Raw genomic sequence first — 17,086 nt, 5'->3', positions numbered from 1 at the left:
CATCGTAAAGGTTAGGCTGAGTGGGCTGCTTCTCTCTGCACCCCCTGCAGCCCGGTAGCCCTTGGTGGATATCTGATAAAAAGGAGCGTGAAGGTTATGGAAAGCCTGGAGGGAGGAGGGTGTGATTCCAGGCCCTCCCAACTCTGGTGTGGAAGGGTGAGCGTAATGGTTTGAGCACTACAGTGACCCACCTCTTGGTTTGCTATTTCCTCTGAGTCAGGTCACCTGGACAACATGGCTGCTAACACAGCTGGCCCCTCAAGCCTGTAATACCTGCCTCAGCCTAAGGATTGCTCCACCAGATGTTGGGGCACAGTGTGGAGCTGCTGGAGCTGCCCTTCTCCCCCTGCACTGTGGCCCTAAAATACGGTTTTATGTCAGATTTCTCCCTTTTGTTTTTGAGCTTCTTCATAGTAGGAAGGCTTGGGCTACCTCAGGCAACAGGCATCTAGCTAAGGCCACTTCATCAGTGTGTTTTCCACCAATCTCCAGCCTCAGCCTACTCTTTGCGTTACCTCTTCAATTGAAATGCTCTTTTGCTCCTTCGGTGGGATCTCCACCAAATACCAGGCTCTGTTTTCTGTTTGGGCTCCCAATGCAGCTGAATGACATTGGGCAGCGCCCTCAAGAGGTTTTCTACCAATCACCAGCTCCTGTTTGTGGCTAATCTTCAGCTGAAAGCACCTATGACAAAAGCGTAGATTTCGATGCCGGAACCCAGCTAGGTCAAAACTTGGTACTGTGGACCTACACTGCTACCGGGCGCGCTTACTATACTTCCATGCACATACTGTCACTCACACTGCCAAGATATTCTGTTTACCATATGCCAATACTGGCCTGATGTTTAACCTCTAAACCTGGTTTTGTCTACCTTACAACATTATTGCTTCGGTGCTTGAACCTGTCCACATCTACTGCTTGTATTGTGCGACTGTATCATTATCCTATGTGTTTCACAGTGTTTCTGGACATATAATGTTTCTTAGGCCTACACGTTTTACTATACAACAACACTGTTTTGATGATGGCACATGCTGATGTACGAACTAGGCTCTTGTCCGCCTTTATTGGTTCGATGCTTGATTAAAAAATATGTGCTTGCACAGCTCAACAAAAAATACGTAAATAATTGTTGGGGTGGAAGATCAACATTTCCCGTTATTGGATCTTCCTACACTGATTATTTTTTTTTTGTTAATAATTATGTTTAACAACTTGAAGAACAAAGAACCTGTTTCTTCCAACCATTCATTTGTGCTGTACTTCCTTTTTTTATTGCTGGGTTGGCAGATATTGCATCAATTGGTTCCCCGAAAATTAAAACGGAGGATGACTCGTACTCTATCCATCACCTAGACTCCGAGAGAAGAGAGCGCATACCCAGCGGTTCAGGTGAGTGAATTCGTCTGCATGGATGCTCCAAGTCAAACAGTATCAGATGGCAATAAAAGAAATTCAATCTATCCACTCATATTGGTAATAGGCAGGATTAGTATGCCCTGGAGTGTGTCCCATTCATAAACTTCGAATGGAAACTGTCCCTCCACCTGCTACAGCTCTGAAGGCCATCACCAGGGACTGAGTACATAATACCAGATGTCTACAAAACGCCCTAGGTCAAGAAATGGTGAGGAGAGATATGAGAAACAATAGCAATGAGCCTAACGTATGAAATAGATAAAATGCGAATATTGTATCAACAAATTGAACGTAACATATGGAACAACTTCAGCTTCGATACAGATTCTCATTTCTATTTCTGACAGTTGCACTAAAAGACTAAAGTTGAGACTTAATGTAGGAAACCCCAATTTGTATTTGTCCTGGTACGAGTCACTTAATTTTCTTGTCATTGGCAAAAATGTAATCAAGGGTAAGTGGCAGTTTTATAGATGCCATTTAGGCTGTGCTGTACTGGATCAAGAACATTTTGTCTTTTATCCATCTCATGTTTTGTCATAGTCTGACCGGAATTACTCTGCCTTTGAAACAGATTGCTTACACATGAATATGGCGTGTATTGAAAGAAGACCTCTTATTATGGACTCTGAGCCATTTAAGTTCTGAATTGATCACTGACATTTTTCGATGTTTAAGAACTCTTTTATGTAAGAATAGCCTTCAGGCCACAAGGCCATTTTTCTGTGCGCAGTTTGAGTTACACTCAGTTGTATTCCTGGTTGGCGAATATTATATCTCGTCTTCGTCCTTACAATCAACTTACTCCTGCGTTGCTGGAATAGTTCAGTCTTTCTTAGACAAAGTCAAGAAGGCTTAAGTATAGATGGACCCAGAGGAACTAGAGGATCTTCATTGAAAGGCCTTTCTAATTTGACAACATCGATTGACTTTCAGCCAACAAGCTATTTTTGTTCTAGCGAAGGAATTACAGGTGAATGTTATCAAAATGTGTCCTGGCTCGACCATTTCTGGAGGAAGCGTGGGTCGGGTACAGAAACAAGATTGGCCCGGTTGGAATATTTACCTTCCGACTTAATCTCTGAACTGGAAGTCAAAAAGGCTCAGTGGGACAAGACTGCAGGCTGTACCTACAGAGAGCTCCACTGCAATGGATAGCTGCTGGACAAGGTTCTGGTGAAGCCGTTGCCTTTTGGCAGTAAATCTGAGACCCAGAGAAATTTGAATTCCGCACCCAGTGAAGCTCCCTTGCAAGCCGGATACTTTTGGCGCCTTTGCCCTGGGAAGATTTCTAAGTTCTGACTTAGTCACTTTTTTGGAGCTTGGATTCTTCCAGCGAGACAAGGATGCAGGCTCTAACCGAAAAGTGTTCCACAAGGCCAGATACCATCCCCAACAGACTCTGCTGAACTGGATTTGCTGCTGCAGAGGTTTTCCAAGTGGGAACAACCTGCATCCTCAGGCCAGCTGGAATGCCCTTTCGTCGAAACAGATTGACAGGTTGGTCCCAGCCCCACAGATGTCTTTAGATCCAAAAGGTTTCTGGGATCAAGTTTTCAGGATATGTTAGGTACACTTTGACAAAACCAAGGGTCCCAGGACAGACCTTGGGGTTCAAGACTCACTTCAGCAGAATCATCTAACCGCACGGACCAGGGCAGGTCCAGTTGGAACTGGTCAGCTGGGCAGTTGCAGTAAAGGCCTCTTGTAGCTTTTCATGTCCCTGTAGCTTGAACAGGAGGTCAGCTTCTTTGTCCTGGGTTCAAGGGGGACAGCCGGTTCAGTCTTCTAGGCTCTTCTCAGGTCCCAGACTGTAAGTTCAGTCCTCTTCTGGTTCTGATCTTCCATATGTCCAGTAGTGTTCTGAAAATAGGCATTTATACCCAGCACCAACCTGTTGGTTGGGGGTGGGATTGCTTCCCCACAGCAAGCAATCCCACAGTGCCTCTCTCTGCCTAAATGCAAGGGGACAAAACCTTTCTTCCCCTATGCAGAGCCTGTGTGCCCTCCCCAGAGGTGTGGGGAGGAAAATGAGCAATCCTTTCTCTGTGGTCCCTCTAACCCAGTTCTGGGGGTAACTGTTATCCCTTTGGAATTGGAGGCTGCCTGACTAAGGGAACACAGAAGTGCCATGCCAAGGTGTCAGCGGACCTTTGTCTGTGGTAGGGTAAGACTCTTGGAAATGAACTTAGTTCCTGGACAAACCTCAGATAGTCATTCTGCCAAAGGAACAGAAACACCAACCCACACCCAAGACCGTTGTCCTGCTCAGGGAGAAAATGTCACCTTCATCACGGAGGTTATTCAACTGCCAAGTGAAAGCTGGAACTCGTGCACATAGGCCTTCAGAGGCTTAAGGTGGTTAAAAGATAGCTTTCTAAAAGTACCCTTTCCTTATAATTGTTAGAAATTGATTCTACTATGAAATCAGATTTGAAATAACTACTAAAGTGCCTTTAAATTAGATTTCTAGCTGTTTCCTAACTGAAGTTAGCTTTATTAAATGTGATAATGTAATTCAGTGTCTTCCTGTGGGGCGTGGCCACGGAGGCCAAAATGGCGGACATGGATTAGATGAGCTCTGCGGCGCGATCCCATAATCTGCATTTTTATCCTCAACCCGACGGCCATCGACTCCTCTGATTGAACGCAGAAGCTGTCATCAGAGCTGGGGAACCAGCTGCAGCATGAGCGACCTCCGTGGGGCCCATGGATAGGTAGCTCTCAACAGCAGCCCGCTCTGAAGCCACGTGACCCATTGGTATCTGGGGAAATGCACGGCCTGGTTAGACTGTTGGCGGGCGGGGCTCGCTTCATCCCACCTCACAACTCCCTGCTCTGCACTCTCCCCTTGTTCGTCCAGAGAAGAAAACTTGCTGTATATTGGTCAGGGTCCCAAGGCCTCTGGAGCAGCGACTGCCGCGGCCTGAGCCGTTCGCCCCCCGTGGTAATTATCAACAAGTGGGGAACACCCCACATTGGCAGCATACATCTCTCTGGACCAGCGGGACCTTTCATCACGGCTCTGGGTGTGGGGCTGATGCAATTGTTTGATTCACCTGGTCTGCGCTTGGGTTGACAGTAGGTCTGGAGGCCTGTATTACGGGACAGCACTGACTGTAGGTCCTGCATGACTCTTTCTGGCCAAACGGCCCACATTACATAGACTCCAAATGGAATGTCTGCTTACCTGATATTACTTCACTGGGGCTCCCTTCTGGTGCACACCATCTGCAGGGGTGTACTAGTGTCTTTTACTGACCACTGTGGACTACACAGATGGACCTCTCCGAGGTGCCTGACCAGTGCCTGACAGGGACCTGACTGCCCTCAATCAAATATTGCGGGAGCCTTAACCTGATGACGCTGGCTGGAGGCGTCGCTGTTTCTACCTTCCCTATAGTGCACAATACCAGACTGTTTCTAGGACCTGTTGTGGCTTACACACCTGTTTCTCCCCTGACACCATCTGCCTCTCTGGGCTTCTCTTGCTGTGGGATGTCGCTGCCTGAGCTGGCTCCTGCTAGCCAGCCTAAATCCGGAATAAGCCACTGAACCCTTAAGCAAAGCTGAAACCACAGATGCAAAGATGTAACTCCTCCGATCCGGTGCCCAGCTCATACACTCATGACCACTGATGCCGCTGCTGGGTGTTCAGCAGCCTGCAGAATCCAATCTTGCCTCAGTTCTAGGTAAACTTGATGCGGTGCTTGCAAGAATAGATCCCTGGAAAATAAAATAGATGCTCTAGCTATAGATCTCACGGTACTGAGAGATTATCATCGGAAACTCTACACAGCGCTCACTTAAAGGAACAATCACTGGCAACTATCCAACCTCAAACACAGCACATGCAGTCCCACCTGGGTACACTATGCTAGGAGGTACGCACCCAATTGCAACATCTCATTCTGAGAAAGTATTTATGATATCTACTTGTGGTTCTAAAATAAACAACTATATATTTTTATGTACAAAACAATTGGCCTAGAGTTCAGTTCTCGAGTGTGTGAGACCATTTGCTGACTGAGTGTGTACATCAAATGCTTTACACTGTCCTCTGGTACTGCCTCACTACTCGACCAAGCTACCACTTTAGAAGTTATATCTAACTTTAGCCTCTGCCATACCTCTGGGGACTGTGGACTCTGTGCACACTGCACCTTACTTTGGTCCAGTATATACCGAGCCACTTTCTTACAATGGGCGCCTTGCAGGTCGTTTCTGGCAGGGACTCCTTTTAGAGACAACAGTCTAAAGGCAGCTCTAAGCCACTTGCCCAGAATCTGCCCAATCCTACCAAAGGCAGCAACAGGGCTATCACCAGCAGGGTTGTAGAGGTTTCACAAGAGGCTCCTTTAGGGGATTAGCTCTAAGGGCTGAGGCACCCCAGTAAGGAGGCTTACCCTATATCCCCGACCACACAAGACCTGCCGGTGGAAGTTTGCAGCGTTTTCTTCCCTGCAAAGAGATCACCCCTGACCATTGACTCTTGCCCGTACTGGAGCACGGTTACTGCCTAGAGCTTGTTGCCACCCCACCAACCATTCCCCCTCGCACCTACACCCTGAGACCGACACACCTTACACTGCTACACTAGGAGGTTCAGACGCTCATGTCCAAAGGAGCCATTGAGCTAGTGCCCATCGCCACCAGGGCAAAGGCGCCTACTCCATATACTTCCCCATTCCCAAAAAGGACAGAACTCTCTAGCCAATCCTCGCCCTCCACCCTCTCCATAGATCAATCCTGCCAGAATACTTTCACGTGTGCAAGGTGAGTTCATGGCCATTCTTGATCTGAAGGACACCTACTTCCACATCTAGATTCATCCATCTCATTTTTGCCACCTCCATTTCACAGTAAGTGGCCCGCACTTCCAGTACTACCCTTCGGAGTCACTACTGCCTGAGAGTCTTTACCAAACATTTAGCGTTAGTATTTGCTCACCTCCGAAGGAAGAGAAATCACATATTCCCCTACCTAGATGACTGGCTGATCAAGAACGCAAGTAGACAAAAATGCCTGACACTCAGATCCCTCCTACACAGTCTAGGTTTCACGGTGCATGCCACAGAATCAGCACTAGGAGCCTCTAAATCCAGGCTTTTCCAGGGGTAGTGCTCACCTGAGTCGTGGCAAAGCCTTCCACAGACCTCACTGAGTACAGGTGTTCAGCAGCTTCTGCCTCTTTGTCAGCCACTCAGTCTCCTTTTGTTCGCATGGTTTTGCATTTGCTAGGAAGGGTGGCCTCATGCATTGCCAAAGTGCCACATGCCAGGCTTCATATGTGCCTCTTCAAGAGTGCCTCTCAAGCAAGTGGCCACAAGGGAAGGGTCAGAGGGAAGATCTGGTGTTGGTAAGGGCCAGCACCCTTCACTTTCTGCCGCGGTGAAACTGCAAAAACCTTTTGCAAGGCGGTCACTTTGCAGACCCAATTCCGCAGGTGACCATCACAATGAACACATCGCTAGCTGGCTTGGGGGCCCATCGCAACAATATGAGAGTCCAATGTCTTTGGCCAATGTCTTTGGCCAATGTCTTTGGCCACCTCAATACAGGCGTCTACACATCAACCACTTGGAACTGGTAGCCATTCATCTATTTATTTATTTATTTATTTATTTCTGGCGATTTTTAGAGCGCGCAAATACCCTGGGGTGTCTTGGCGCTGTAGTTGCAGAACTCTCCGGAGGAGGGGGGGGGATTAGGCAGGGAACAACCATGTCTTTAGTTGCTTTCTGAAGTTAAGAAGGGTCGGAGCGCTCTTGATGTTTAGAGGAAGTGCGTTCCACATTTTGGCCGTGGCCACAGCAAAGCGTTTGTCGCCCCAGTTGGCCCTTCTTGTACGGGGGACCATGAGTAGGTGCGCTGAGGATGACCGCAGAGTTCTAGTATGTTCAAGCGGTCGGAAGGCTTTTCTTAAGAATAAGGGTCCTTGATCGTGAATGGCCTTATATGCAATGCATAAAGCCTTAAACTTGATGCGGCTCCTCACCGGTAGCCAATGTAATTGTCGAATGTAGGGGGAAACTGATGCAAATCTAGGGATAGATAGCAGTGTTCTGGCGGCAGCGTTCTGGACAGTTTGCAGTTTATTAAGAACCTTTTGTTGTGTATTGAGTAACAATGCATTGCAGTAATCAGTTTTGGAGAATACTAGTGTACTGACCAAGGTTTTACCTGCATGTGACGGAAGGTATGGGATTAGTTTTTTTATCCTTTTTAGTACGTGGAAGGAAGAAGAAACCACAGCATTGACATGTTGCTGGAATGTCAATTTGTTATCAAAGATAACGCCCAAGTTGCGTACCTTCGTCACAGGTTCTGGCGGTTGTCCCATCTGGTGAGGCGACCATTGAGGGGACCAGGTGGGTTGAAGCCTCCCGAATGTCATCACTTCTGTCTCATCAGAGTTGAGTTTAAGACAGTTGGATGACATCCAGGAGCTTATTGCCTTCATTCCCATTTGGAAATTGGCTGCTACTGAGATTCCGTCATTGTGTATCGATAACACCAATTGGGTATCGTCAGCGTAGGTAGTAAGGGAGATTCCACAGGATTTTATGACCCTCGCCAGGTCCGACACATAGATATTAAATAGTGTCGGACTTAGCGAGGATCCCTGTGGTACTCCACATGGCAAGGAGAAGGTCTGGGATGTGAAATTCACCTGTCATCCCTAGCACAACAGATTTACAGTTGTACCATCTACCATTCACCTCCTGGCACAGGGCCTTCCGGAGTAGACAACAATTTTGCAGGCCTGCTCAGGAGGACACGGCAACAAGCCCACAAGAGGAAACTGCACCTGAAAGTCCCACTTCATTACTTCCACATGAGGATCTCCACAGATAAAGACCTTTTTACCTCCGCAGAAAACACGAAATGCTAAAACTTCACCAACAGGTTACTAAACACCCAGTCCTTAGGCAGTGCTCTGTGGATGAACTGGCAACGGATCTTTGCCTATGCTTTTCCTCACCTCCTCCTATTCCATTTGTGGTGAAGAAGACAACCATGATTCTGAACCCTGCTAGAGCTATCCATTGTTCCACCTGAGGAGCTCCTCAACAGGCCAAACTTACCTCCTCAAGACCAAGGCAAAGTCCGGCACCCAGACCCCAGGCGCCTCAATCTAGTGATTTGGCTCCTGAGGTCCTAGAGTTTGATTACCTTGGTCTGCTGCTGGAGTGCATGAAAATTATAAGAGAGGCTCATAGGCGCACCACACACTTGCTACACTGCAAAGTGGAAGTGTTTTGTGCACTACTGTATACCAAACAACATCAATCTGTCAACCCCTCCAGTGACATTATTTGTAACTGCCTACATCTTCAAAGAACAGATTTGGGTTATTATTATTATTATTATATCTGATTTTGTAGAGCGCTCAGCTACCCGTAGGTTTCCCGGCGCTAAGAGAGCAGAAGTAAGAGAGGACAACGGAAGATAAGGAATCGGTTACAGAGAAAATAACCAGGTTTTCACACCTTTGCGGAATTTGATGTAAGATGTTTCAGACCGCAGAGGGATAGGAAGTGAGTTCCAGAGCGCAGGTGCCAGGTGGGAGAACGAACGTCCGCCGACTCTGGCACGCTTGAAGCGGGGAACAGAGAATCTGCAATGAGTGGAAGACCTAAGGGTGCGAGAGGGACAATATTGCTGGACTAAGGTGGAGAGATAGTGGGGGGCTTTTCCAGCTTTGATGCGGGTTGCACATCCATCAGGCTACATCTAGCTGCCGTTGCTGATATATGCAGAACAGAAAGTATTCTTTCCTCTTCAAAATCCCTGCTTTGAAAGCATTCATGGAGGGCCTTAAGTGTGTAATTTCATTGCGAGTGCTCCCTTGTCCTGGTTTGGAACCTTAAAATTGTCCTTACTAGACTCCCTTTCGAGCCACTGCATCCTTGCCCCCTTCAGTTCCTAATCATAAGGTTTTGTCCAAAGTGCTCTTCCCTTTCCACCTTAATTTGTCTATATTATTCCCAGTGTTTTCCCTCAACCTGACTCTGTCTCTAAAAGGGCACTCCACACACTTATCGTTAAGCGTGCTCTTTTGTATTACACAGTCGGGACCAAATCGTTGTTTGTATGTTTTTTTCAGCCTGATAATTCCATCCCATGTCAAAGGCAGCAATTCCCAGACCTGCTATACTGACACTAAAAGCGCCCTACCTTCCCGCCCCAGGCCACACTCCACTCGCAAACAGGGAGCTACCATGGCGCTCTTGGGCAGTATACCCATTGCTGATACTGTGGAGCTGCTCTGTGGTCCACTCCGCACACATTTGCAAAACACTGTGGAGGTTCAGGCAAAGTAGCAGGCTTGCGTTGGTCAAGCTGTCCTCCAGACATTGTTTCAGACCTTTGCACCAAGCACTGTCTAGCCACCGCTTAAGGGTGTACTGCTGTACAGTCTTTGCGCAGCATGTGTTTCTACAGCCACTCATGCAATGAATAGAATATGTGCTTAGCCAGTAAGCATCTGTTCGATGCCTGTAGTGCTTTAGATTCACATGTGCCCACCCACCTTCCCGGAAGACAGTGGGTGCTGCAGATATCTTTTAATTTCAATGTATTTCTTTTCTACTTGCGTGGTCACTTAACTTCTATACGCACTACTCCATACATACTCTCACCTGCTGGGCGAAAAGTAAATTAACATTGGAGTTAGTGACATGTCGGTGAGTGGCGCATTTACAGCGAGAGGAGTTACTGAAACCTCAGGACTCAAAAGCTTTCATCGAAGAAAAACAACTTGCAACATCTGACCCAAACACTAAATGGCAGGAGTATGTCCAGCAGGGGAATCTACAGCAAAACATGCCAAGGACAGGTGCTTACAGGGTACGTTGCATTTTTCTTTCTGTATGTTACCCATATTTAAAAATACAGATAGGAAACTTGATGGTTTGCTGTCCATATTTATGTATAAAAATGAGTTCAAACTGAAAATTGGGAGCCCTAGTTATAATTATAATCCGCAGTGATTGGGTTTATGCCACTCTGGGATATTCACATATACCTGTATTCTTTTTTATAATCAGCAGTTATTGGCATCATGACTCTGCAATATTCACACATGCAAACACACACACATACACACACTTTGATCTGTTTTATAATCAGCAGTTAGTGGGTTTAAGACTGCAATATTCACACACACACACGGATACACACACACACACACACTTAGCTCTGTTTTATATTCAGCAGTTAAGGGTGTTTATGACTGCGATATTCGCACATACATTGATTTGTTTTATAGTCTGCAGAATAGGGGTTTAGGACTGTGATAGTCACACACAAACACACACACTTTAATCTGTTCTTTAATCATCAATGATAAGCAGGAGTGCTCGTGTTTATGCGTCTGTGGGATGTTCGCCTACTTGTAGAACAATTGTATAACCAGCACATAGAAGGGTTTCTGTCGCATGATGAGCAGTTGTGGTGTTCATGCTTAACTGGAATACTTGCCTACGCTTAGAACTGTTTTCTCATTTCAGAGCTTGTAGGCGGCAGTGGAGGTGCACCGGCTGGTGTTAATGCTGATGAAGAGACGCAGGCCAATGCTGTCCAGGCCTATCGAAGAAGAGAACGCTGGAGCAGTCCTTCAGGTGCCGACATTGTGCTATTTAGAATTGATTTAATAATCTGTGCAGAAGACAATTTAGAAGTCTTTTAAATCTCGTATAGTGAGCAAGAACCAAGGTGTTCAATTGGACTACCCTTTTTAGTTCATACTTTTTTAAGGTGACTGGTTCTGATTCTCACACGTCAGCCTTTAGGAACGACCCGCTTGTTAGTACCAGTGCTACAATATATGAGAGGTTTAGTTGAGTGACAGAGGAGCTAGGGGCCAGTTTATAATTCCAACAGATAACAGGTAGGTTTACAATTGGAGACATGTTCCAGTCTCTTGGATGTGGCATCAGTGGTTTGTGCAGAAGTGTTGTGTGTGCACCCTGATAGTTCAGAGCGCTGCAATGTGAAAGCAATTGGTGGATAATGTTTCTGTTTAAAAGCCGGCATTACAACTCTTTATAATCTGCCTAGGTGCTTAGGGGCTGTACTAGATCGAGGTGTCCAATGTTGGTCTGCCTAGGCCAGACCTAACCCAAATTTGAAAATCCTAATGAGTATAGTAGGGAAATCCGGCATGGATTTAGACCTCGCGGATCAGTGCTGCTCACCCCTCCTTCAGCTATAGGTGAAGGTCGCTGCTACAAAGAAGCAGTTGACGCGTTCTAGTTCGAAGAGATGAGATTTCCTGCTTTGTCCATCCTCACATGGATACTTCTGCAGGAGGGTTGTTCATGATGACAGTGACGCCTTTGAGGTATGGTTTTATTTGTTTACATATGGTTTTATTTGTTTACCCATAATAAGTGAGTTTTGACGTGTTGTGTGCATTCTTAAACATAACTGGGAATTCCAGTGTTTTCTGCGTTTGAGCCTCAAACACAGCTTACCTTTTAACTGTGTTTTTTTTCCAGTGAACATAAATATATGCACGAAGCTCGGATCCTATGACAACAACAGTGCTCACTCCAAGGTGCTCAGTTAATTTATTAGTGCCCATTCACTATCCAATTTGGTGATGCGGTTGGCACTATGGCCTTGGTCATGGATGACCTTGGCAAACAATACGTCACCATATATATTTACACCGATGTAAAACATTTGAAACATACTATGTGTCAAGGAACGGTTGGACAACAACGCACACAACTGCAAGGAACTCTTCAACATCGTGAAAGAGCTTTCCAACCCCAGCGCAGGAAACAACGACATCACCCCATCGCAAGACCTCTGCAACTCCCTCGCTTCATACTTCCACAACAAGATCGCGGACATACACAACAGCTTCAACAACCAACCAACGCACACCATGACCGAACAACCACCCCCCACCACCACCCTCCACGCCTGGACCCCGATCAGCACCGAAGACACCATCCGCACGATGAACTCCATTCACTCCGGATCACCGACCGACCCCTGCCCTCACCACGTCTTCAACAAGGCCGACGCTGTCATCGCACCCCACCTGCGAGACATCATCAACACATCATTCGACACCACCACCTTCCCTGAGAGGTGGAAACACGCCGAACTCAGCGCCCTGCTCAAGAAACCAACAGCGGACCCCACCGAACTCAAGAACTACTGCCCCATCTCGCTCCTCCCGTTTCCAGCCAAAGTCATCGAGAAGACCGTCAACAAGCAGATGGCCGCCTTCCTCGAGACGAACGGATCCCTCGACCCCTCACAGTCCGGCTTCCGAGCCAACCACAGCACCGAGACCGCCCTCATCGCCGCCACCGATGACATCCGAGCCCTGATGGACAATGGAGAAACAGCGGCCCTCATCCTCCTAGACCTCTCCGCGGCATTCGACACGGTCTGCCACCGCACCCTAGTACAGCGCCTCAGCAACATCGGAATCCAGGACAAAGCGCTGGAATGGATCATCTCCTTCCTCGACGGAAGAACACAGAGAGTCCGCCTACCACCGTACAAGTCAGAGGCCTCCGAAGTCATCTGCGGCGTCCCTCAAGGATCATCTCTGAGCCCCACCCTCTTCAACGTCTACATGAGCCCCCTCGCGGCCATCGTACGCAAACACAACCTCAGCATAATCTCCTACGCCGACGACACCCAGCTGATCCTCTCCCTGACCAACGACCCCGCCTTCGCCAGAGCCAACCTGCACGAAGGGATGAAAGAGGTAGCCGAGTGGATGACGACCAGCCGCCTGAAACTGAACTCTGACAAGACGGAGGTCCTCATCCTGGGCTCTTCCCCCTCCGCCTGGGACGACTCCTGGTGGCCTCCCGCCCTGGGCACCGCCCCCAAACCGACAGACCATGCACGCAACCTGGGCTTCATCCTGGACTCCTCCCTCTCCATGACCAGGCAAGTCAACAACGTCTCCTCGGCGTGCTTCAACATCCTACGCATGCTACGGAAGATCTTCCGGTGGATCCCCACCGAGACCAGGAAGACCGTCACCCAGGCCCTCGTCACCAGCCGACTGGTCTACGGCAACGCCCTCTACGCCGGTACCACCGCCAAGCTCCAGAAGAGACTCCAGCGGATCCAGAACGCCTCAGCCAGACTCATCCTCGACATCCCACGAACCAGCCACATCACCGGACATCTGAGAGACCTTCACTGGCTCCCCGTCAACAAAAGAATCACCTTCCGCCTCCTCACCCACGCACACAAAGCCCTACACGACCAAAGCCCGAGCTACCTCAACAGCCGGATCAACTTCTACGCTCCCAAACGCCACCTCCGATCAGCCAACCACGCCCTCGCCGCCGTCCCCCGCATCTGAAGAGCGACTACAGGAGGAAGGTCCTTCTCCTACCTGGCCGCCAAGACCTGGAACTCCCTCCCGACCGACCTGCGCCTGACCCAAGACCACCTTTTCTTCAGGAAGAAGCTGAAGACCTGGCTGTTCGAGCAGTAGCGGCCCCCCCCAGCGCCTTGAGACCCTACGGGTATGTAGCGCGCTCTATAAGTGTCACTGATTGATTGATTGATTGATTATGTGTCCATCACACGAGGAACCAGGGCACCATCTTGGAGTGTCCCTGATTCACAGCGCCAGATTACTTCTCTCCATCTGGGGGTGATCAGCGTTCATGTCCCATACATTTTCCACTGCATACTAATTTTGGTTAAAAGGAGGACTGCTGCCAAATCAGTCGATGCATTAATAGATCTGCCTTGTTGAGTACAGTGATGACTCTTATCATGCCCCCGTGGGCCAAGTCTGCTGCCTCTCTTGTAGGTGAAACTTAAGTTAATCACATCTTAATGGATTCAATGCCAGTCCATACTGCTGGCTCAATAAATATGTGTGTGTGTATGTATACATACACACACACATATATATATATATGCATTAATAGATCTGCCTTGTTGAGTACAGGGGTGACTCCTATCGTGCCCTGGTGGGCCAAGTCTGCTGCCTCTCTTGTAGGCGAAACCTTTGTTAATCACATCTTAATGGATTCAATGCCAGTCCATGCTGCTGGCTCAATAAATATATGTGTGTGTGTGTGTGTGTGTATTTTGCTGATTCTTGTGGTTGACAAGAAAGCACTATGTGTTTTTAAAATACCCCTCACACACTATGAATCCCATAGTGTCGTGCTTCATCATAGGGGTCTTCCCGTCACTCTACGGGGCAGGGCTTGCTTCAACCTACGAATTACGCGGGAGCACTTGTTGTTAATGAGTCAGGCTATGTGTGATGTGTAGAAAGAGTGAGTGGTAGGGGGTGAGATAAAATATGTGAAAGAAATTAAAGTATTTAAAAATTCCCTGGCTAGTAGAAAAAAACAATTGGATTCACTTCTCTCGCTGGGAATATTAAAATGGGGTTGTGGAAGGGATATCCAGCGCGGTGGCGGCCGTGAAACCGGCGTGGCGGCGGTCGGAGACAACACAATTCTTGTGTGGAAGGAAGAGAAGGTGATGTGGAAATAAGGAATGGTTGGCTGTGGAATGATGAGGGCAAACTGTAGGTCTTGAGTGCGATGACAACAGCGTAAATCGTGAGCGTTGTTGGAGAGAGGGGAGTGATGAGAATGTTGTGGAGATGGGTGAACACGGGGACACTCCTGCATGCAACGGTATGGAGAACCCTGATATGGTTCCTGCACAATCTTCCCACACTAATAAGTCGGTAAGAGACCGTATGCAACCAGAACAAGGTAAGGATTTAGTTATTATCTAACCGAGAGGACTGCCATGCAGTTGCTGGCATTATATTGTATTCTGCTCCTTGCTCAAGGAACACATTATATTTATAATTGTTATGTGTATTTTGTATTTATTGTTTTAGGGTTATAACTTATTGGTTTATTTATTTATTTTGGTTTATTTTGCCAGGTTTTAAAGGAGGAAGATGTGTTGTGTTTTTAAGTGGCACGTGCCCTTTGTTGGTATTTGGAAGGGTAGTGGATCTGGATTGCGGAGCTGTTAAGGGGATCTTCTGTATGAGGCACTGACGACACTCGACAATCTTTGCCTCTTTAATAATCTACTATTTAACTCCCATTGGACGCATGAATCTTTACATTTTCCTTGGTGGTGGCCGAGACTGGGCCCAAATAACACATCTACCTTCATCACCAAAAATGTTGATGTCTCCACTTAGTTTTTTGTGGACCTTTGTGTATCATTCGTGTTCGCAAGCCATGCCCTACAAGTGAGGTACCTTGTTTATCAGGAGAAGTGTGGCACACAGAACAGTGCAACAATTGTTTTTTTTGTTGGTTTTTTTTGTCCTCATTTGCCACATCCTCGTTCCAAGAAATATCCAACCACCATATTGTCCATTAGGGAAGGGACCACAGAAGGATCCCATCCAACTCCCGGACAGAGGTACCGAATTGGCGGGAGGTACTTTCAGGAAGATCTTACTCCGTCAAGGCCTATTTCACCCTGTTAGCCCTGGATTTGTCGTTGTCGTGGGCGGCAGACCCCCATCTGGACCAACAAGTGTAAGTGCATAATCATCGGACCCGGGGAATTCATTGTCTCTCCATTATTGGCTTCCAAATGTGAGTGAGTTTGCAAGAAAGATCACGTTTTGCAAATTACCCTCTGAATCATATGATGGTGTGGGTAACCTAAGCTCAGGCCTCTCCGAGTAACCACCATCCCTAGAATTAGTATCTGGGACACATTTCAAAAATGCAGAGAGGTCCCTCATTTTTCATCCATTAATTTCCCAGTATGAATTGAAGCCTGGTGGGTACACAGTGAAATATCATTATAAGCTGCAGCTCAAATGTTGTGGACAACCAACAAACGCTATATAAACCTACAATGAGAAGGGTCTAACGGACGTAACCATGTATTGCTTTTGTAAATTTGCAATTGAGGTAAATAATTACAGATGAAAATGTGAGCTATTTCTATTTTTTCCATTATTTTTTATTTTAATAAAAAAAATACCTGGGATGTTAGTGATCTTGCAATCCAAACCTTTTGTTGATGTCCCTTATTGCAGGGGGGAATGTTTGGAAGGCTTAAGTGTGAAGTTCCAGAAACATAAATGAAAGGACTTACCACAAGGGAGAATATTCTTAGCAGCAAAACGGCTAACGGCGAAACCAACCCATATGTTTGTTTTCACATACAAAGTATTTATTGGGTATATATCATTGACTTATCTAGTGAACAGATATCTGTGTAATATAATTAATTCAAAATAAGAATAATGATAAATGATTTTGTGCAGATGAGTTAAAGGTTTTAGAGCCTCAAATTATTCCATGTGATCTTACACACACAAGTGTAAAGCACGGCTGTTGTCTTACTTTGACAGGTCACGTGACTGCGGATTCTGATGTGTTATTCATGGGAAACGAGTTCATGGAGGATACGCAAGTTACATCTGTGAAGGAGCAAGGCGGCAGTCCCGGCACAGGTGAGAGATGCCTGTCACCTGCAGAGTGGATGTGTGCTTTGGTGAAGGTCCTACCAGATCCTTCTTGGCCCACTGAAGAGAAAGGTCTATCTCACTGCCCCTGCAGAGCTGAGAGAAGGAGCACGAGGCCTGTAGCCTCTCGCTCAGACTGTACCTGAAGGAACACTTATATATAAACCTTCACTCAGCAGACTCTAGTGT

The 17,086-nt window shown here is 47.1% G+C and overlaps 1 protein-coding gene across 2 annotated transcripts in view; it reads left to right on the top strand.

Annotated features, from left to right (window-relative positions):
* LOC147737108 (uncharacterized) overlaps positions 1-17,086 on the top strand; it is a 96,085-nt gene that overhangs the window by 32,125 nt on the left and 46,874 nt on the right. For both annotated transcript variants that reach the window (XM_086963899.1, XM_086963892.1), the window contains 3 exons: positions 1,294-1,395; positions 10,938-11,048; positions 16,784-16,885. In XM_086963899.1, the coding sequence (XP_086820025.1) occupies positions 1,294-1,395; positions 10,938-11,048; positions 16,784-16,885 (315 nt within the window). The remainder of the gene's footprint in view (positions 1-1,293; positions 1,396-10,937; positions 11,049-16,783; positions 16,886-17,086) is intronic.

The sequence above is a fragment of the Lissotriton vulgaris genome, chromosome 1_1 (assembly GCF_964263255.1).
Source record: "Lissotriton vulgaris chromosome 1_1, aLisVul1.2, whole genome shotgun sequence".
NCBI classification, from domain to species: Eukaryota; Metazoa; Chordata; class Amphibia; order Caudata; family Salamandridae; genus Lissotriton; species Lissotriton vulgaris.
Note: the sequence above shows the minus strand (reverse complement) of the source record. Positions and strands in the feature narration are given on the sequence as shown.